Here is a 16,591-nt window from a genome sequence, read left to right on the forward strand (position 1 = left end):
TAGTTTTCTGAGTACAGATTCTTTGCCTCTTTGGTTAGGTTTATTCCTAGGTATCTTATGGTTTTGGGTGCAATTGTAAATGGGATCGACTCTTTAATTTATCTTTCTTCTGTCTTGCTGTTGATGCATAGAAATGCAACTGATTTCAGTGCATTGATTTTATATCCTGACACTTTACTGAATTCCTGTATGAGTTCTAGCAGTTTTGGAGTGGAGTCTTTGGGTTTTCCACACAAAGTATCATATCATCTGCAAAGAGTGAGAGTTTGACTTCTTTGCCGATTCAGATGCCTTTAATTTCTTTTTGTTGTCTGATTGATGAAGCTAGGACTTCTAGTACTATGTTGAATAGCAGTGGTGATAGTGAACAGTCCTGCAGTGTTCCTGACCTTAGGGGAAAAGCTGAGATCTTTTCGCCATTGAGAATGATATTTGCAGTGGGTTTTTCATAGATGGCTTTGATGATATTGAGGTATGTACCCTCTATCCCTACACTATGAAGAGTTTTGATCAAGAAAGGATGCTGTACTTCGTCAAATGTTTTTTCAGCATCTATTGAGAGTATCATATGGTTCTTGTTCTTTTATTAATTTATTGTGTCACACTCATTGATTTGCAGATGTTGAACCAACCTTGCAGCCCTGGAACAAATCCCACTTGGTCATGGTGACTAATCCTTTTAATGTACCGTTGGATCCTATTGTTCATCAGGGATATTGGTCTATAATTCTCCTTTTTGATAGGGTCTTTGGTTTGGGGATAGAGATAATGCTGGCCTCATAAAATGAGTTTGGAAGGTTTCCTTCCACTTCTATTTTTTGAAGCAATTTCAGGAGAATGGGTACTAATTCTTCTTTAAATGTTTGGTAGAATTCCCCTGGGAAACTGGTGCAAGGCTCTTGTGTTTTGGGAGATTTTTGATGACTGCTTCAATTGCCTTACTGGTTATGAGTCTGTTCAGGTTTTCTATTTCTTCCTGGTTCAGTTTAGGTAGTTTATATGTCTCTAAGAATTTCTTCCAGATTGTCAAATTTGCTGGCATATAGTTGTGCATAATATGGTCTTATAATTGTTTGTATTTCTTTGGTGTTGGTTGTGGTCTCTCCTCTTTCATTCATGATTTTATTAATTTGGGTCCTTTCTCTTTTCTTTTTGATAAGTCTGGCTAGGGGTTTATTAATCTCACTCTTTCAAAGAACCAGCTCCTAGTTTCATTAATCTGTTCTACTATTTTTTTGGTTTCTGTTTCATTGACTTCTGCTCTGATTTTTATTATTTCTCTTCTTCTGATGGGTTTGGGCTTTATTTGTTCTTCTTTCTCCAGCTCCTTTAGGTGTAGTGTTATGTTGTGTATTTGAGAACTTTCTTGTTTCTTGAGAAAGGCTCAAATCACTGTATACTTTCCTCTCAGGACTGCCTTTGCTGTGTCCCAAAGATTTTGAACAGTTGTGTTTTCATTTTCATTTGTTTCCATGAATTTTTAAAATTCTTCTTTAATTTCCTGGTAGACCCATTCATTCTTTAGTATGATGCTCTTTTAGCCTCCATGTATTTGAGGTCTTTCCAACTTTCTTTTTGCAGATGAGTTCTAGTTTCAAAGCCTTGTGGTCTGAAAATATGCAGAGAATGATCCCAATCTTTTGGTACTGGTTGAGACATGATTTGTGGCCCAGGATATGATCTATTCTAGAGAAAGTTCCATGTGCACTAGAGGAGAGTGTGTAATCTGTTGCTTTAGGATGGAATGTTCTGAATATATCTGTGATGTTCATCTGGTCCAATATGTCATTTAAAGCCTTTATTTCCTTGTTGATCTTTTGTTTAGGTAATCTGTCCATTTCAGTGAGGGGTTTGTTAAAGTCCCCTACCATTACTGTGTTATTATCAATGTGTTTCTTTGATTTTGTTATTAATTGGTTTATATAATTGGCTGCTCCCATGTTAGGGATATAGATATTTAAAATTTTTAGACATTCTTGTTGGACAGACCCTTTAAGTATAATATAATGTCCTTCTTCATCTCTAATTATCGTCTTTGGCTTAAAATTTGTCCGATAGAAGGATTGCCACCCCAGCTTTCTTTTGATGTCCATTAGGATGGTAAATTGTTTTCCACGCCTTCACTTTATATCTGGAGGTGTCTTTGTGTCTAAAATGAGTTTCTTATAGACAGCATATCTATGGGTCTTATTTTTTATCCATTCTGATACCCTGTGTCTTTTGATTGGGGTATTTAGTCCATTTACATTCAGGGTAACTATTGAAAGATATGAATTTAGTGCCATTGTATTGCCTGTAAGGTGACTGTTACTGTATATTGTCCCTGTTCCTTTTTGGTCTACTTTCAGGCTCTGTCTTTGCTTAGAGGACCCCTTTCAATATTCCCTGTATTGCTGGTTTGGTGTTCACAAATTCTTTTAGTTTTTGTTTGTCCTGGGAACTTTTTATTTCTCCTCCTATTTTCAATGACAGCCTAGCTGGATATAGTATTCTTGGATGCATATTTTTCTCATTTACTGCTCTGAATATGCCATCCCATTCCTTTCTGGTCTGCCAGGTCTCTGTGGATAGGTATGCTGCCAATCTAATGTTTCTCCTGTTGTAGATTACAGACCTCTTGTCCCAAGCTGCTTTAAGGATTTTCTCTTTGTCTCGGAGACTTGGAAGTTTTACTATTAGATGATGTGGTGTTGACCTATTTTTATTGATGGGGGGGCGGATTCTCTGTGCCTCCTGGATTTTGATGCTTGTTTCCTTCTCCAAATTAGGGAAATTCTCTGCTATAATTTTCTCCAGTACATCTTCTGCACCCCCCCCCTTTCTTCTTCTGGGATCCCAATTATTCTAATATTGCTTCATTTTATGGTATCACTTATCTCTCAAGTTCTCCCCTCATGATCCAGTAGTTGTTTATCTCTTTTTCTCAGCTTCTTTATTCTCCATCATTTCATCATCTTTTATCACTAATTCTCTCTTCTGCATCATTTATCCTAGCAGAAAGAGCCTCCATTTTTTATTGCATTTCATTAATAGCTTTTTTAAAATTTCAACTTGGTTAGATTTTTGTTCTTTTATTTCTCCAGAAAGAGATTTTATTCCCCAGAAAGGGATTCTCTAGTATCTTCTATGTTTTTTTCAAGTCCTTCTAGCATCTGTATGATCGTCATTCTGAACTCTGGTTCTGATATCTTACTAAGTCCATATTGAGTAGGTTCTCAGCAGTCGATACTGCCTCTTGTCCTTTTCTTTGAGGTGAGTTTTTCCACCTTGTCATTTTGTCCAGAGAAGAATAGATGAATGAGAGAACAAAATGCTATAAGGCTAACAACAATACCAGAAAAGTATACACTAACCAAATCAGAAAAGACATGAAACATAGGAGAGAAGAAAGGGGAAAACAATTTATGTATAACCAAAAGAATATACATATACATAGATAGATAACTGAAGGAATTTGTGAACACCAAGTCAGACTCACAGGAAATATTGAAAGGGGTCCTCTAAGCAAAGAGAGAACCTAAAACTAACAGACCAAAAAGGAACAGAGACAATATACAGTAACAATCACCTTACAGGCAATACAATGGCACTAAATTCACATATATATATATATATATATATATATGTATTTAGGCTGGTGAATAGAACAGACACACACACTTGATTTTGGGTGTATTTTGGTCTGTTAGAAGAAACTGCCTCCCAAAATTTTAAAGAAAGAAAAACTTATGTATATACAGAAATAAGGGCAAACATGATGAAGGGATCAAATATGACTGCAAAGATGAAAATTTAAAATGATTTTAAAAAAGGAATTGATAAACAGGTGGTTGAAAAAAGAAAGAAAAAAAAAAAGGAGAGAATGTGATCAGGCTGGAGACTAGAACAAAGCCATAGGCTAGATGTAGAATATATTTTGGTCTGTTAGAAGAAACTGTATCTCAAAATTTTAAAGAAAGAAAAACTTATATGTACAGAAAAAATAAGGTTAAATACAATGAAGGAATAGAATATGAGTGTAAAAATGAAAATTAAAAAAGATTTTTTAAAAGGTGTTAAGATAGATAGGGGTGCCTGGGTGGCTCAGTGGGTTAAAGCCTCTGCCTTCGGCTCAGGTCATGATCTCAAGGTCCTGGGATCGAGCCCCGCATCAGGCTCTCTGCTCAGTGGGCAGCCTGCTTCCCTCTCACTCTTTGCCTGCCTCTCTGCCTACTTGTGATCTCTCTGTCAAATAAATAAATAAAATCTTTAAAAAAATAAATAAAAGGTGATAAGATAAAGTAGTTAAAATAGGAAAGAGAAAAAATTTTTAAAAATGAAAAAATTGACAATTTAAAAAATTTAATTTTGAAAGACTAAAGGATCATGAGGAAAAAGCCAGCCATGAATTCTATGTGCTTTATTCCTCTAGCCCCATTCCCATTGATCAGTAAACTTGGTCTTGGCTGGATGATCTTGCTGATGAGGGACCTCTTGCAGTGATTCTTGGATATCTTTGCCAGAGGCGGAATTGCACCGGCCTTGCCAGGGGCCAGGCTAAGCAATCTGCTCAACTTTGCTCTTGGTAGCTTTTGTTCTGTGAACACGTTTTGTACAGCTTTGGAGGATGAGAATGAAAATGACAGTCTCCCAGTCTCCGCCCCAGAGGATCTGAGAGCTTAGGGACCCCCTCTTCAGTGTGCCCTTAGAGTAAAGCAGTCAGTCCCTCCCATCTCTCTGGTCTCCAACTGCGCTCCAAGCCCACACAGCCTGTGACTGAGCATTTCTGTCTCTGGTACACAGCCCTGTTTGGAGTCTCCAAACCCAGCAGATTCCCCAGGCACACTCCTGCTCGGCTCCTCCCTGTGGAGGAAGGCGGGGGCGGGGTCTCCCTGGATTTGCCACTTAATGGGGTCCCTGCTCAAAAAGTAGTGGCCTGACTGTGCATCGGATCACAGTTCAAGGTAACCTGAGCTGAGCGCACCCCTCATCTCTGTCTCTACAGCCGGCTTCCTTGCTCTGACACCTGGGAGCTCTGCCACCCTGAGACACCCCTGGTCTCTCTGTCACCCTGCAGCTCCTGAGACCACGCTGTTCCCGTGAGGGCTCCATCCCCACTTAGCCACTGGAGTGACGTCCCTCCATGGAGCAGACTTCTAAAAGTTCTGATTTTGTGCTCTGCTGCTCTACCGCTTGCCTGGAGCCGGCCCCTACCCCCAACAGTCTCTCTCTCCATATATGGCCTTGGATTCACTTCTCCGCATGTCCTACCTTCCAGAAAGTGGTCGCTTTTCTGTTTCTAAGAATTGCTGCTCTTCTTTTCTTTGATCTCCTGTTGAGTTTGTAGGTGTTCAGAATGGTTTGATAACTATCTAGTTGAATTCCTGGGACCAGAGGAAATTTAGGTCGCCGCCACCACCATCTTGCTCCTCCCTCCAGACCTCATTTATCTTTGTTACCTCTTCCCTGGTGTCACTTTATCACCATGTCTGTCCATTTCTCAGATCCATTTCCATTTCCACTATTGCCATCCGAAGTTCAGACTGGACTATAAAGAAAAGATAAAGGACCTTAACCTCATATTGACTATATAAACATTGTCAATTGCAAAACCAGCTAGTATCCTGTTACACTTCCTCTCCTGTGTAGTGTTTTTTTCTGGTGTTTTTTTTTTTTTCCTAAGATTTTATTTATTTATTTGAGAGAGAATGAATGAGAGAAAGAGAGCAAAAGCAGGTGGGGGAAGGGCAAAGAGAGGGGGAAGCAGACTCCCTATTGAAGGGAACCCCATGTGGGACTCAGTCCCAAAACCCTAGGATCATGGCCTGAGCTGAAGGCAGATGCTTAACTGATTGAGTCACTTAGGTTTCTGCTTTTCTGATAGTTATTGCCTTTCTTTTCCCTAATGCTGTGTGCCTTTATTATTGTATATATATATTTTTTAAAGAACTATCATGTAGGTTTTCTCTTAAATTCTTCTTCTTTTTTTTAAAGATTTTATTTATTTGACAGACAGAGATCACAAGTAGGCAGAAAGGCAGGTAGAGAGAGAATGGGGGAAGCAGGCTCCCCACTGAGCAGAGAGCCCGACTCAGGGCTCGATCCCAGGACCTTGGGATCATGACCCGAGCCAAAGGCAGAGGCTTTAACCCACGGAGCCACCCAGGCGCCCATTAAATTCTTCTTTGATCCATGACTTTTCAGGAGTCTTCTGTCCTGTTTTCCAGCCTGGGTGAGTTTCTTAGGTCCGTGTATAACTGTTTTCTTGTCATTGCTTTCCTAATTGGATCCAAGATATCCAGGATTCACTGTTTTCTCTCATCCTTTTTCTTGATCTACTTCTTCATTTAATCAAAGCCCATCTTTAGAAACTTAAAAGGAATATGTGCACACATTTTATGGATCTTTGCATTCTGAGAGTGACTTTAGCTGGGTGACGTTGAAAGTCATTTGTTTTCAGTCCTTTGAAAATATTGTGTCCTTGCATTTTGCATTGCTACTGAGAAGTAGGTGTCCGTCTGACACTTGCTCCTTTGCTTTTACTTAATCTAGGTTTGTCCTTGGAAGCTTTAGAGTCTTCTGTCTCTGAAAATCCCCCACGATGTGTTCAGGTGTGGATTTTAGCTTTTTCATTCATTGTGCTGGGGATTTAGTGGATCCTTTGGTCTTCAGATTTGTACTTTTAAGCTTGGAGGAATTCAGTTTTTTCTTTGATAGTTTCATTCCCTCTTTTCTCAGTTCTCTTTTTCTGCAGGTCTGTTAGTCAAATGTTATCTCCTAGGTTATATCTCTAAATCTCTTACCTTTACTTTCAAAAGTTACCTATTTTTTCTGCTTTGGGGGGACATTTCTTGACTCCTAACATTTCTATTGCAGCTTTTTAGTGTGGAAGCACATTTTTAATTTCCAAGAACTCAACTCTTCTCACCTGATCTCTTCTTTGGAATCATGTTTCATTCTTACTTTATAGCTGTGATGTCTCTCAAATCTCAGTGCAAATACAAGTTTTCAGAAGTGGTCTTCTTCTGCTGCATTACTTTGTTTCTTTGGATCACTTTTCTCTGGTGTTTGCTGCTTTGTTTAATCTTGGTCTCTGTGTTTCATTTTATAATCTTCCTTCAGGTGTCCAGCAGTGTTGGTTGGTTGGTTGGTTGGTTTTTGTTCATACTCAAGGATGATCAGTAAAAAGCTGATGCCAGACTCTCTATCCACAGGCAGAACTTGATGGCTTTGCTTTGGGATGGTCACGTGGTATCACTTGTTATGCTGGGAGGTCTCTCAATACCTGGTTTTTAGAGAGCTTAGTGAATTTCTTTGTAGTACAACACCTTGACTTTTGGATGGTGGTTGTCCGCTGTCAAGTTTTTAAGTGGGATGGAAGTGGGGATTTACTCTTCTGTATAAAAAATTGTAACCAATTTTCTTGTTTTCAAAAATAAAACTTCTTTCTATCCCTATCTGGAGGTAGAAGTCCGATTTGTTTTAGAAATAGTGTATTGGTTATTAAGAATAGATTTAAAAGGGGCCAAGCTTGAGACAGGCTAGATAAGGTAGTTCAGCAACCTAGGTGAGAAATGATTAATTAGGCCCTGAAGTATGGTAAAAGGAGAAGGAAGTACACATAAAAATAAATTAATGATATATGGATTTTTGGAAATTATTACAAATTTCCTAATAATTTAAGGAAATACATCCCTCTGGTAAAGGCTGATTTGCATGGCATTTCTTTTTCTTTCAGAGCAATGAATTGCATGAGAAACAGAAGTTTTACTTACGGCAGTCGGTCATTGATTTGCAAACAAAACTTCAAGAGATGCAAATGGAGAGAGATGCCATGGCTGACATCAGGTTGGGCATCGTTACCTAAAATTATTTTAAGGTTTTACTCTTTGTAGTATAAAACTACTTGTGTGAATATGAATTTTTACAATATTATTTCTTCCCTTTCACTTATCTCATAGACGAAGGGAGAGTCAATCCCAGGAGGATTTAAGAAATCAGCTTCAAAACACAGTTCATGAACTCGAAGCTGCCAAGTGCCTTAAGGAGGACATGCTGAAAGACAGCAACGCGCAGGTAGAACAGCTGAGGAAGATGATGCTCGGCCACGAGGGGGTGCTTCAGGAAATCCGCTCCGTCCTCGCCGACTTCGAAGAAGCCTCAGGCAAGAAAATATACGAACACGACAGTGTGTCTACTCTCCACTTCCGCAACATGGGCTCGGCTATTAGTAAAATCCTAAGAGAATTAGACACAGAGATTTCTTATCTTAAAGGGAGGATATTTCCAGTAAGTGGTGAGAACACTATTCAATTTTATATTAAAATCCATTAAGAGAATAGTATTAGGTGTATAATTTTTCAAGTTCTTATAAGTAAGCCAAGTTCTCATTTTTGTTCTCTAAAATAACAGTTATTTCTACAAGAGTACTTTGTCTCAGTACTTTAAGGGAACTCGCTTGATTTGCCTGTATGGCCTCATGAGAGTATAACCAACCGCAGTAAACTAATACAATACAGTGATAGAATGTATTTGGTTTCAGTATTACTTTTATTTGTTTCTTTCTAAAGTGTCCTTTTAGGGACGCCTGGGTGGCTCAGTCAGTTAAGCCTCTGCCTTCAGCTCATGATCCCGGGGTCCTGGGATTGAGTCCCACGTTGGGCTCCCTGCTCAGCGGGGAGTCTGCTTTGCCATCTGCCCCTCCCTGCTGCTTATGCACACATGCGCACTCAGTCTCTTTCTCTATGACAAGTAGTAAATAACGTGTTTAAAAACAATAAAGTGGTCCTTTAGTTGGAAAATCTCCAGTTTTCAAGATGTGTATTTGCCAGTCTGTAAATGAGCATCTCTTTTTTTGTAACTAGGTGGAGGACCAGCTTGAAGCACTGAAATCTGAATCCCAGAATAAAATAGAATTGCTTCTTCAACAGCATCAAGATAGGTGGGTTTCTGGCTGAAGTACGGAAAGTCATAGTGAACTAAACCGTGGGTTTATAATTCCTCATCAGGAATCCCAAAATCAAAAATGTTCTGAATTTCCAATGAAGTTTTCTTCATTGGTGTGTGGCAAGGGAAAATTTTCCTGACACTTGTTTAAAAGGTTCAGGAAGACTTTAATCAAGGCTTCTGCAGTAGGGGTTCTGTGTTGGGGGGAAAGGATGAGACTCAGCTCTCCTAACACAACCAAGAAAGTAGGGATTTACAGCCAAGGAACAGGTGAGTGGGGCAGCGGAGACATCACGGGTGGAGGGATTCTTACTAAACAGACTTAGCGAGATTCCTACTAAACCTGGGCAGGCCAGCGCGGTTGGGGGAGGGGTTGATGGGTGCCAAGGTCAAGGCCTACAATAGGATTCCGAGGAGTCTGACTAAAGCTTGATCAAGGAGAGAGTCTTTGTAACTCATTTGTTGGCAAAACCTGACCTGAGCTTAATGTAAAGCTTTATGATATAAAATCTTTATGATTTAGTGTGAATATTTAAAAACCTGTTGTTATATTTGTAATATGTTTGGCTTAGAGGAAACTTCCCTACATGTGTCTCATAATATATAGTACTTGTAACTTATTACACTGTAAAATTCTTTTTTAAAAATCTGAATTCTAAAACTTAAAATAAGCAGCATATTCAAAGTCAAAGCAGAATACTAAATTTGAGAGCGTTTGAAAATTTGAAAATCATTAATTTTTAGAATAACTTGTAGTCAAGCAAAATCTTATATACCAAATAACGAACATCACACACATTCTTTTTATAGGATTGAGCAGTTAATAAGTGAGCATGAAATTGAGATAACGGGCCTTACCGAGAAAGCCAACAGTGCTCGAAGCCAGGCCAATAGCATCCAGAGTCAGCTGGAAATCATTCAGTACGTGTGTCCTGGTGGTTTGAAACTGGTATTCATAATCCTCATTTTAGATATTCTATTTTCATTAATGTTCTCTTTTAAAGTCTTTTAAAATTTGCTTTAAAATTTTTACTTTGCTTTACTTTGCTTTTGCTTTCAAATTTACTTTCTTAGGAGAAAGTAAAACTTCTCTAACATTTAAATGAATGGAAAGGATTATGCAAAGATAATGTCACATGACCACCGTCCCAGTATTAATGCCCTAAGTGAGAACAGCTTGGGTGGGGTGGGGGTGGGGTTAGAGTGACAAGGTCAGCATCAGGACAGGACTCCAGGCATGACACAGGCCCGCCCTAGGAGGCCAGCCAAGCCCACAGCCGTAATGGGTGGAGATATTTCCTTCGAGAGTAGGAAACCGGAGAGCAACTGGACGTTCTTGAGGCTTTTCTCCTCTTTTGTGTTAAAGTACTTTACACAGCAGGTACTGCTTTTGGTGTGTTTCTCTGCCTGTGACCTAGAAGGGCATGAGGTAGTAATGCCTCTATATACGTCTCCCTCCCCTGCTGGCACACCGAGTGTGCTGTGACTGCCTTTCTAAAAGCCATGGTCACTAGGAGTAGCACGTCCTGTCGGCCCACAAGCTCCTTGCCTTTCTGAGAGGACAGGGCACGGGCATGTTGGGCTCAGTCTCTCTCAATCCTTCCCAGGTGGTGCCACGCACTTGTTGTGCTCAAGAGCAGTGGGACAGGGGGCCTGTGCTCTCTGCACGCCCGCGGTTAGATGCGAATTCCCTGTAAGGCTGTCCTCGCTGGCCAGGGGGTGGACAGGAGTACATCACAAGGGTCCGTGGCGCAGTGCAGCCGAGGCCTGTGGGCAGTGGCCGCCCCGCCACCCCGTGTTCTCTACTAGTGGGAAAGAAAAAGCAGTATTATTGCACGCATTTGGGCCTCTTGGAATTGGGTGTTTTAAACATTGTTCATATTACAACTGATAGATAGGATTAATCAAAACCACATACATTATATATGGGTATGTGTAAATATATATATATAAATATAGATGTATACATATAAATAATTTTATAACTTGAGCTTACACGTATTGAAACTTCCTACAGGGACATTTTCAATCATATACCAAAGTAGAAAGAAATAGTACAAATGAAACAAATGAACCTAATACACACTGTCTAGCTTCAGCACTTAGCAGCATGGTTGAGCTGAAGCTTTTGAGAAGCTATTTTGGAAAATAAAAGACTTCTGACCTAGTTATATGATGTAAAAGAACTAGTGGCCATGTCTAAATGCTGGCGTACGAATAGATATCATCACACTTCTGCTTAGTTTGCTGTTTGCTTTTATCCCCCTTTCAAACTCTTCTTAGAGAACAAGCAAGAAACCAGAATTCAATGTATATGCGTCAACTCAGCGATCTGGAATCTACTGTTTCTCAGCTACGTTCTGAGTTAAGAGAAGCCAAAAGGATGTACGAAGACAAGGTGAGGTTAGATCTGGCCACTCTGTGTCCACACACTATTATGCACAGATTCAGTTCCAAATTTTTAATAGTTTATTTGAAAATGAGGCAACAGAGTAATGTCAAATTAAAAGCAGCTTTTAAGATGGAGTAGGAGTTTGCCAAACATCTATATGTTAAATTATAAATGATTTTTAAAGAGGGCATGTGATGTGATGAGCTCTGGGTGTAATATGCTACTGATGAATTATTGAACACAACATCTGATGAAAAAATTATAAATAATTTTAATTCAAATTATTTGCCCAAATTAATTCATTTGTGGAAAAAAAGTTTTGCATACTTCAAGTAAGTTTCTAAAAAAATAAGTTAAAAATAAGAGCGCTTGAATTTTTTATACAGGCTTAGCTCTAACAAATATTTTGGAACAAGGCAGTCCCCCCTACTACTCAGTACTTGAGGGCCTACCTCTTAGGTTTTACTTCAACTCCCAGATTTAATCGCCGTGTGGGTAGCAAACCGAATTAATAAGATTAGTCTAAATAAAAAACAATTGGGACAATAAATCTGCGTCTTTCATCACACAATTTCTCTTAAACCCTTTTAAAACTTCAAAATTTGATATTCTGTTGTTTTTATTCTCTCACTTTCCATAGCTAAAGAGGAGAAGTTCGCTATCGTTATGCACCACTTACCCAGGTCTTTTTTGCTGTTAATCGCAAGCATGTGTAAAGCAATAGAGACCCTAAGGAACAAGCAGAGAGCTCCCATTCAGAGGCGCGGGTGTTCTCCATTCCCTGTGGGAGGGGTGCCCGCCGTCCTGCCTGCTTCCCCGCGGCAGCCCAGTTCACACCAGCGATCCCCGTGCCCTGCTTTGTGGACACCACCTTTCCTCTCCAAATTGACTCCGTTTGGAAGACAAACTCTAATACAGAGAGCCTCCTGCTTTAACCATCACTTTTAGCCCCCTTCTCACACGGAGCTGATTGGGAAGAAATAGAATATAAGGAAGTTAACAGATTTCCTTTAAAAAATCGCCCCGTTCTACAGGGGAACAGGACAAGAAAAAAGCTTCCCTTGGGAAGAAGCCGCTGACTAGCGCATCTCTGATGCTTCCAGACGTTTGCCCTCCCTTGGGCTGCTTCATTCAGGGGCCCCGTCAGCCCTGTGCTGGCCACAGGAGGGGGCTCTTCTCCCTCGGCTCCCCAGTTCAAGCCCAGAATGTGAAACCTCAACCTTCATTCCCTGCGGCACTGCTAAGATCATTTAGACAGCGCTTTACTAAGCGCTGAACAATAAAGAGTATGTGAAACAGCATAACCTCGGTTTCGAGATTTGGATCCCCTGCCACAGTGGCTTTCCAGCATTTTCGGTCACTACCCACAGCAAGAAATAGCCTACTTTAGGCTCTGCTACACACATAGGACTGAGGCAAGTTTTGCAGAACAGTGTTTACTCCCGTCACGTGGGGGATCCTGGCTCTTTGTTCTCTTCAGATGCTGGTTTGATACGTGCTGAACTGGTGCTTGCAGGTGGCGGTTTGCACAGGACTCCCTTAGGGCTTAGCCTAAATCCTTTGTTAAGGTCATTTCCAACTGCGTATTAGGGTAGCCTTCAGGAACCTTAGACTGTTTTAAAGGCTAAACCAAGAAGCAGAAGCCCAAAGAGAAACATTTATTCTTTTCTGCTTCTCCAAGGCCTGCTTTTTGTGGTCTAATTTCTTTTCTCAGGGCGAGCTTTTCCCCTGAAGATTGATAGTAGGAATGCCACCCCTTTCTAGGCAGACCAAGCCTGCACAAGAGGTCTCGATCCCACCCCGCAGGATGGGGATGCTTTCAGCAGCAGGGGCTAGAAGGAGGCTCTGGTAGTCAGTCTCCTAGAGGTAGGCACCTTGGCAAAAGTGAGCACGGGCGGTCCGACAGCAAGAGAGGAAAGGGGGGAGCTGGGGTGTTCTAGTCCACCGCAGTGACCGAGACTCATCACTGTTCTGCCTGTCTTGGAAAGGTTAACTATTCGTTGTTTATTGACAAATTAAACCCTTTGAAAAGCTATGACGTCCTAAGCAAAACTCAGCTCACTTGTGTCGTCTTACCTAATTTGAAAGAGCTCTAGCTCTCCATGGTAATGGTGCTTGGAAAAAGGACCCCCGTAAGCTATCACCCGTTGTTTGCTAACCGACGCACCGGCACTATGCTGCGCCGTGCTGCCCAGCTCTAAATGTGAGCCTGGTGGGAAATTCTAGCGAATACTGACTGTGGGACGGCTAAAGAACACAAAAACAGCTTTTGAATTTTTATAAACTTTTATCTCTCTGGCATGTAGAAGCATAAGCATCCAGAGGAATGACTGCAGCCTTTTTCATATGAATGTTGTGAGGCCGAATGGATATATGATGATACAGGCAGATAGGATGTTAACATCATTATCTTATTTTGCTTTGATGTAAATAGTGGATCACCAATACTTTTGTCAGTCTTAAATAGGCAACATTTAATAAAAATAAGGGGGACATACTACCTCAGCTTCTTCTAATCTAGATCAGTGAGATTCCTAGCAACATTGAAAACATGGAGTTGGCAGCAAGATGGCGGTTAACTAAGCTCTTACTAGGAACTCCCTCTAGTCAGGGAGCACTGAGAGGAGATTATCTTGTCAGGTTAATACAGAGTTGAATGTACTTTGGACTGAAATGTCATCAATACATGTGAAAAATCAAGCTAGTTAACAAAAGGATTTCATTTGGAAGTCATGAAATATTCCATTGTTATGAAGTGTTTTTGTTGTAATGAATATGAAATCTAAAACCCACAAATCCTTGTTTTAATTTCTTGCATTTTCATATACCTTGACTTTACATTGCTAAAATAGAAAATAAAATAGATTTTATTAGTGAGTGTATTAGTATATACTACCCAAATAACACTAAGGAAAAAAAATCAAAGAAAATAACACATAAAAGCTATGATTAAAAGTGGGATTTTTGTGAGAAGAAACTTAGAAGAGTGTGTTGATACTACGCATCAACATATTTTATGAGAAACAGTATTTTCACCTGAGGTCAGACTCCTTCAGAAAAAGCGTCCTTATTATTTAAAAGAATTGATGATGTGATGGGTCTGAACAAAACTTTTCCAACTGGAAAACATAAATTGTCCTTTAGGAGGACAGTGTGTGTCTTCAGATTAACAAAATATTTTCATACCAATGAAAGTAGAGACTGTGTTTCAAAGAAAATTGTAGATGTAGCTTTTGCAGCTTACAAACATGTTCTACTGTAATGCTTTTCTCTATTCTTCTCTTTCCATTTTAGGAGAACCTCCAGAATTCCCCTTTACGAACTTGGACCAGTAGAAGCTGTCACTATTGGCTCTGTAGATTTGGCTTTACTCTTAACTTTCGCTTTTTGACAACAAAACTATCTCATGATCTGGATTCTCAGTTTATGTTTCCTACTTTGAAAGCATTTGGGGCTGAATTTCACATTCAAAAAGTAAACATTTAGTAGCACTGGCTGGAGCTATATCCTGTGCGGGAAAGTCTGTGCAAACCTCCTTGCGCAGTCTGCCAACGCACTCCCGTGCTGACCCACAGCACCGCTCAGTACCCGATGTCTGTGTCGTCTTTCTGGGCACAGAAAACAGGAGATACAATTCGGCTTGATTGGTAACGTCTCTAAAATCACTGTCAAGATTCGAATGAGATCCAAATACTTACTTGTCCAGTGATCCAAAACAGAAAGTAGATTCATAGATGGTGAAAGGGAAAACCAGTGCTGCTATTGGAAAAGAAAAGAAAAAGAAAAAAACCTTGATTACGTATCTCGGCCGTCAGTCTCTATTCTGGACGTTTCAGAAGGCTTTGTAGTGCTCTGTACAGCTGGTTTGCTCAGCTCAGCTGCTACTTCAGTGGTTTTCCCTTTCACTCTCCATTTCTCTTCTTGAGTGATGAAGTAACAGAAATATCTCTTCTCGAAAAAGTGAAAGGTAAAAGCAGAGCTATAGCAGTTGAGTCAGTACTGACAACTACAAAACCAATGTTCCTGCAGGGGTCTGGAGGACCTTCTGACGCTTGATAAACTTAGGTGGGAAGATGGGACTTGGCTCTTTGCTTTTTCTTTGTTCTTTTCTTTCTTTTCTTTTTCAAATTTTGGTCTCCTGAATTTTTACCCTCCAGTCTGATGGTATCAAAGGGTGACCCAGGACTTTTTTAAAAAATGAAAATGGACAAAATAGCAGGTCTTGATTTAAGCTTTTGAAACACATGGACAAATACTTTGCTCAAAGAGAAAATAATTTTTTTGCCAGGTTTGGACTAGAAAATGTTTTAGTCATGTGAGTAACTCTTAACACTGAAGGTGTTCTTATTACATTTATAGCTCAGAATGGGGTTTCTTCGACTATATTTTGTTTCCAAAAACAGGTGGAAATTACAGAATTTCAGCTTTATTAATACTGTTCTTCTCAGGTAAAAAGCTATTAGACACAGAATTGAAAGGACTTTGAAAGATTATCTAGAATATTCTTTTTAAATTATAGGTAAAAAAAAACTTGAGACTTAGAGAGGTCATGTGACAGAACATGGGCCAGAACCTAAAGTGTTTGACTCTTAGCCTGGTCATGTTCCCTCTCTGATTACATTTGTCTACCCACAATAAATGTTTGTGGCCTGATTCTTAGTGTTATTACTAAGTGTGTGCTGATTTGGTCTTTCCCAATAATAATAGAACAGAAGAGACTATATTACCTGCTATCATTCCCCCATCTTCCTTAGAAAGCTACTCGTGTCACAGAGGTTGAGTTGTGGTATGGCTTTTTTCAGTATACGTCCCCAAAGGAGTACAAGAGTGCAAGAACTTCTTCATAGGATTATTAGAATCTTTTAACGTTTCTGTTGGTAGCCTGATGTTTTATGTACATTTAATTCTTATGAACTACTTACTTATATCTAACATACAGTCAAATATAAAGGCATTTTTAAAATATGTCCAATGAAATATTAAAATGTATATTCCAATCCCTACAGGCTGTGATTCTGCCCTGGGTAAATGTGAAGCCGTCATGTATATGTATGAGTAGTTAAAGGTACATAAGTTCTATGTACTCATATTTCACACTTATCAAAAGGTCATTGCATATATATGTGTTTATATAACTCATAAATATGTGCTGAATTAATAAATGAAGATCTTCAATGAACCTGGTCCAGAAAAAAACAAGAGTCATCAAGAAAAATTAGTCTTGCTGATATATTCTCTAAGAAATTGTCATCAGTTTGTCCTCTAAACCAATCC

At 39.7% G+C, this 16,591-nt stretch overlaps 1 protein-coding gene across 2 annotated transcripts in view; it reads left to right on the forward strand.

The window, feature by feature from the left end:
- CCDC158 (coiled-coil domain containing 158) overlaps nucleotides 1-16,591 on the forward strand; it is an 82,167-nt gene that overhangs the window by 11,158 nt on the left and 54,418 nt on the right. For both annotated transcript variants that reach the window (XM_032836710.1, XM_032836780.1), the window contains exons 2-6: nucleotides 7,718-7,827; nucleotides 7,941-8,268; nucleotides 8,844-8,920; nucleotides 9,736-9,846; nucleotides 11,209-11,323. In XM_032836710.1, the coding sequence (XP_032692601.1) occupies nucleotides 7,718-7,827; nucleotides 7,941-8,268; nucleotides 8,844-8,920; nucleotides 9,736-9,846; nucleotides 11,209-11,323 (741 nt within the window). The remainder of the gene's footprint in view (nucleotides 1-7,717; nucleotides 7,828-7,940; nucleotides 8,269-8,843; nucleotides 8,921-9,735; nucleotides 9,847-11,208; nucleotides 11,324-16,591) is intronic.

This window comes from Lontra canadensis, unplaced genomic scaffold (assembly GCF_010015895.1).
Source record: "Lontra canadensis isolate GAN:19392208 unplaced genomic scaffold, GSC_riverotter_1.0 scaffold1, whole genome shotgun sequence".
Classification (NCBI taxonomy): Eukaryota; Metazoa; Chordata; class Mammalia; order Carnivora; family Mustelidae; genus Lontra; species Lontra canadensis.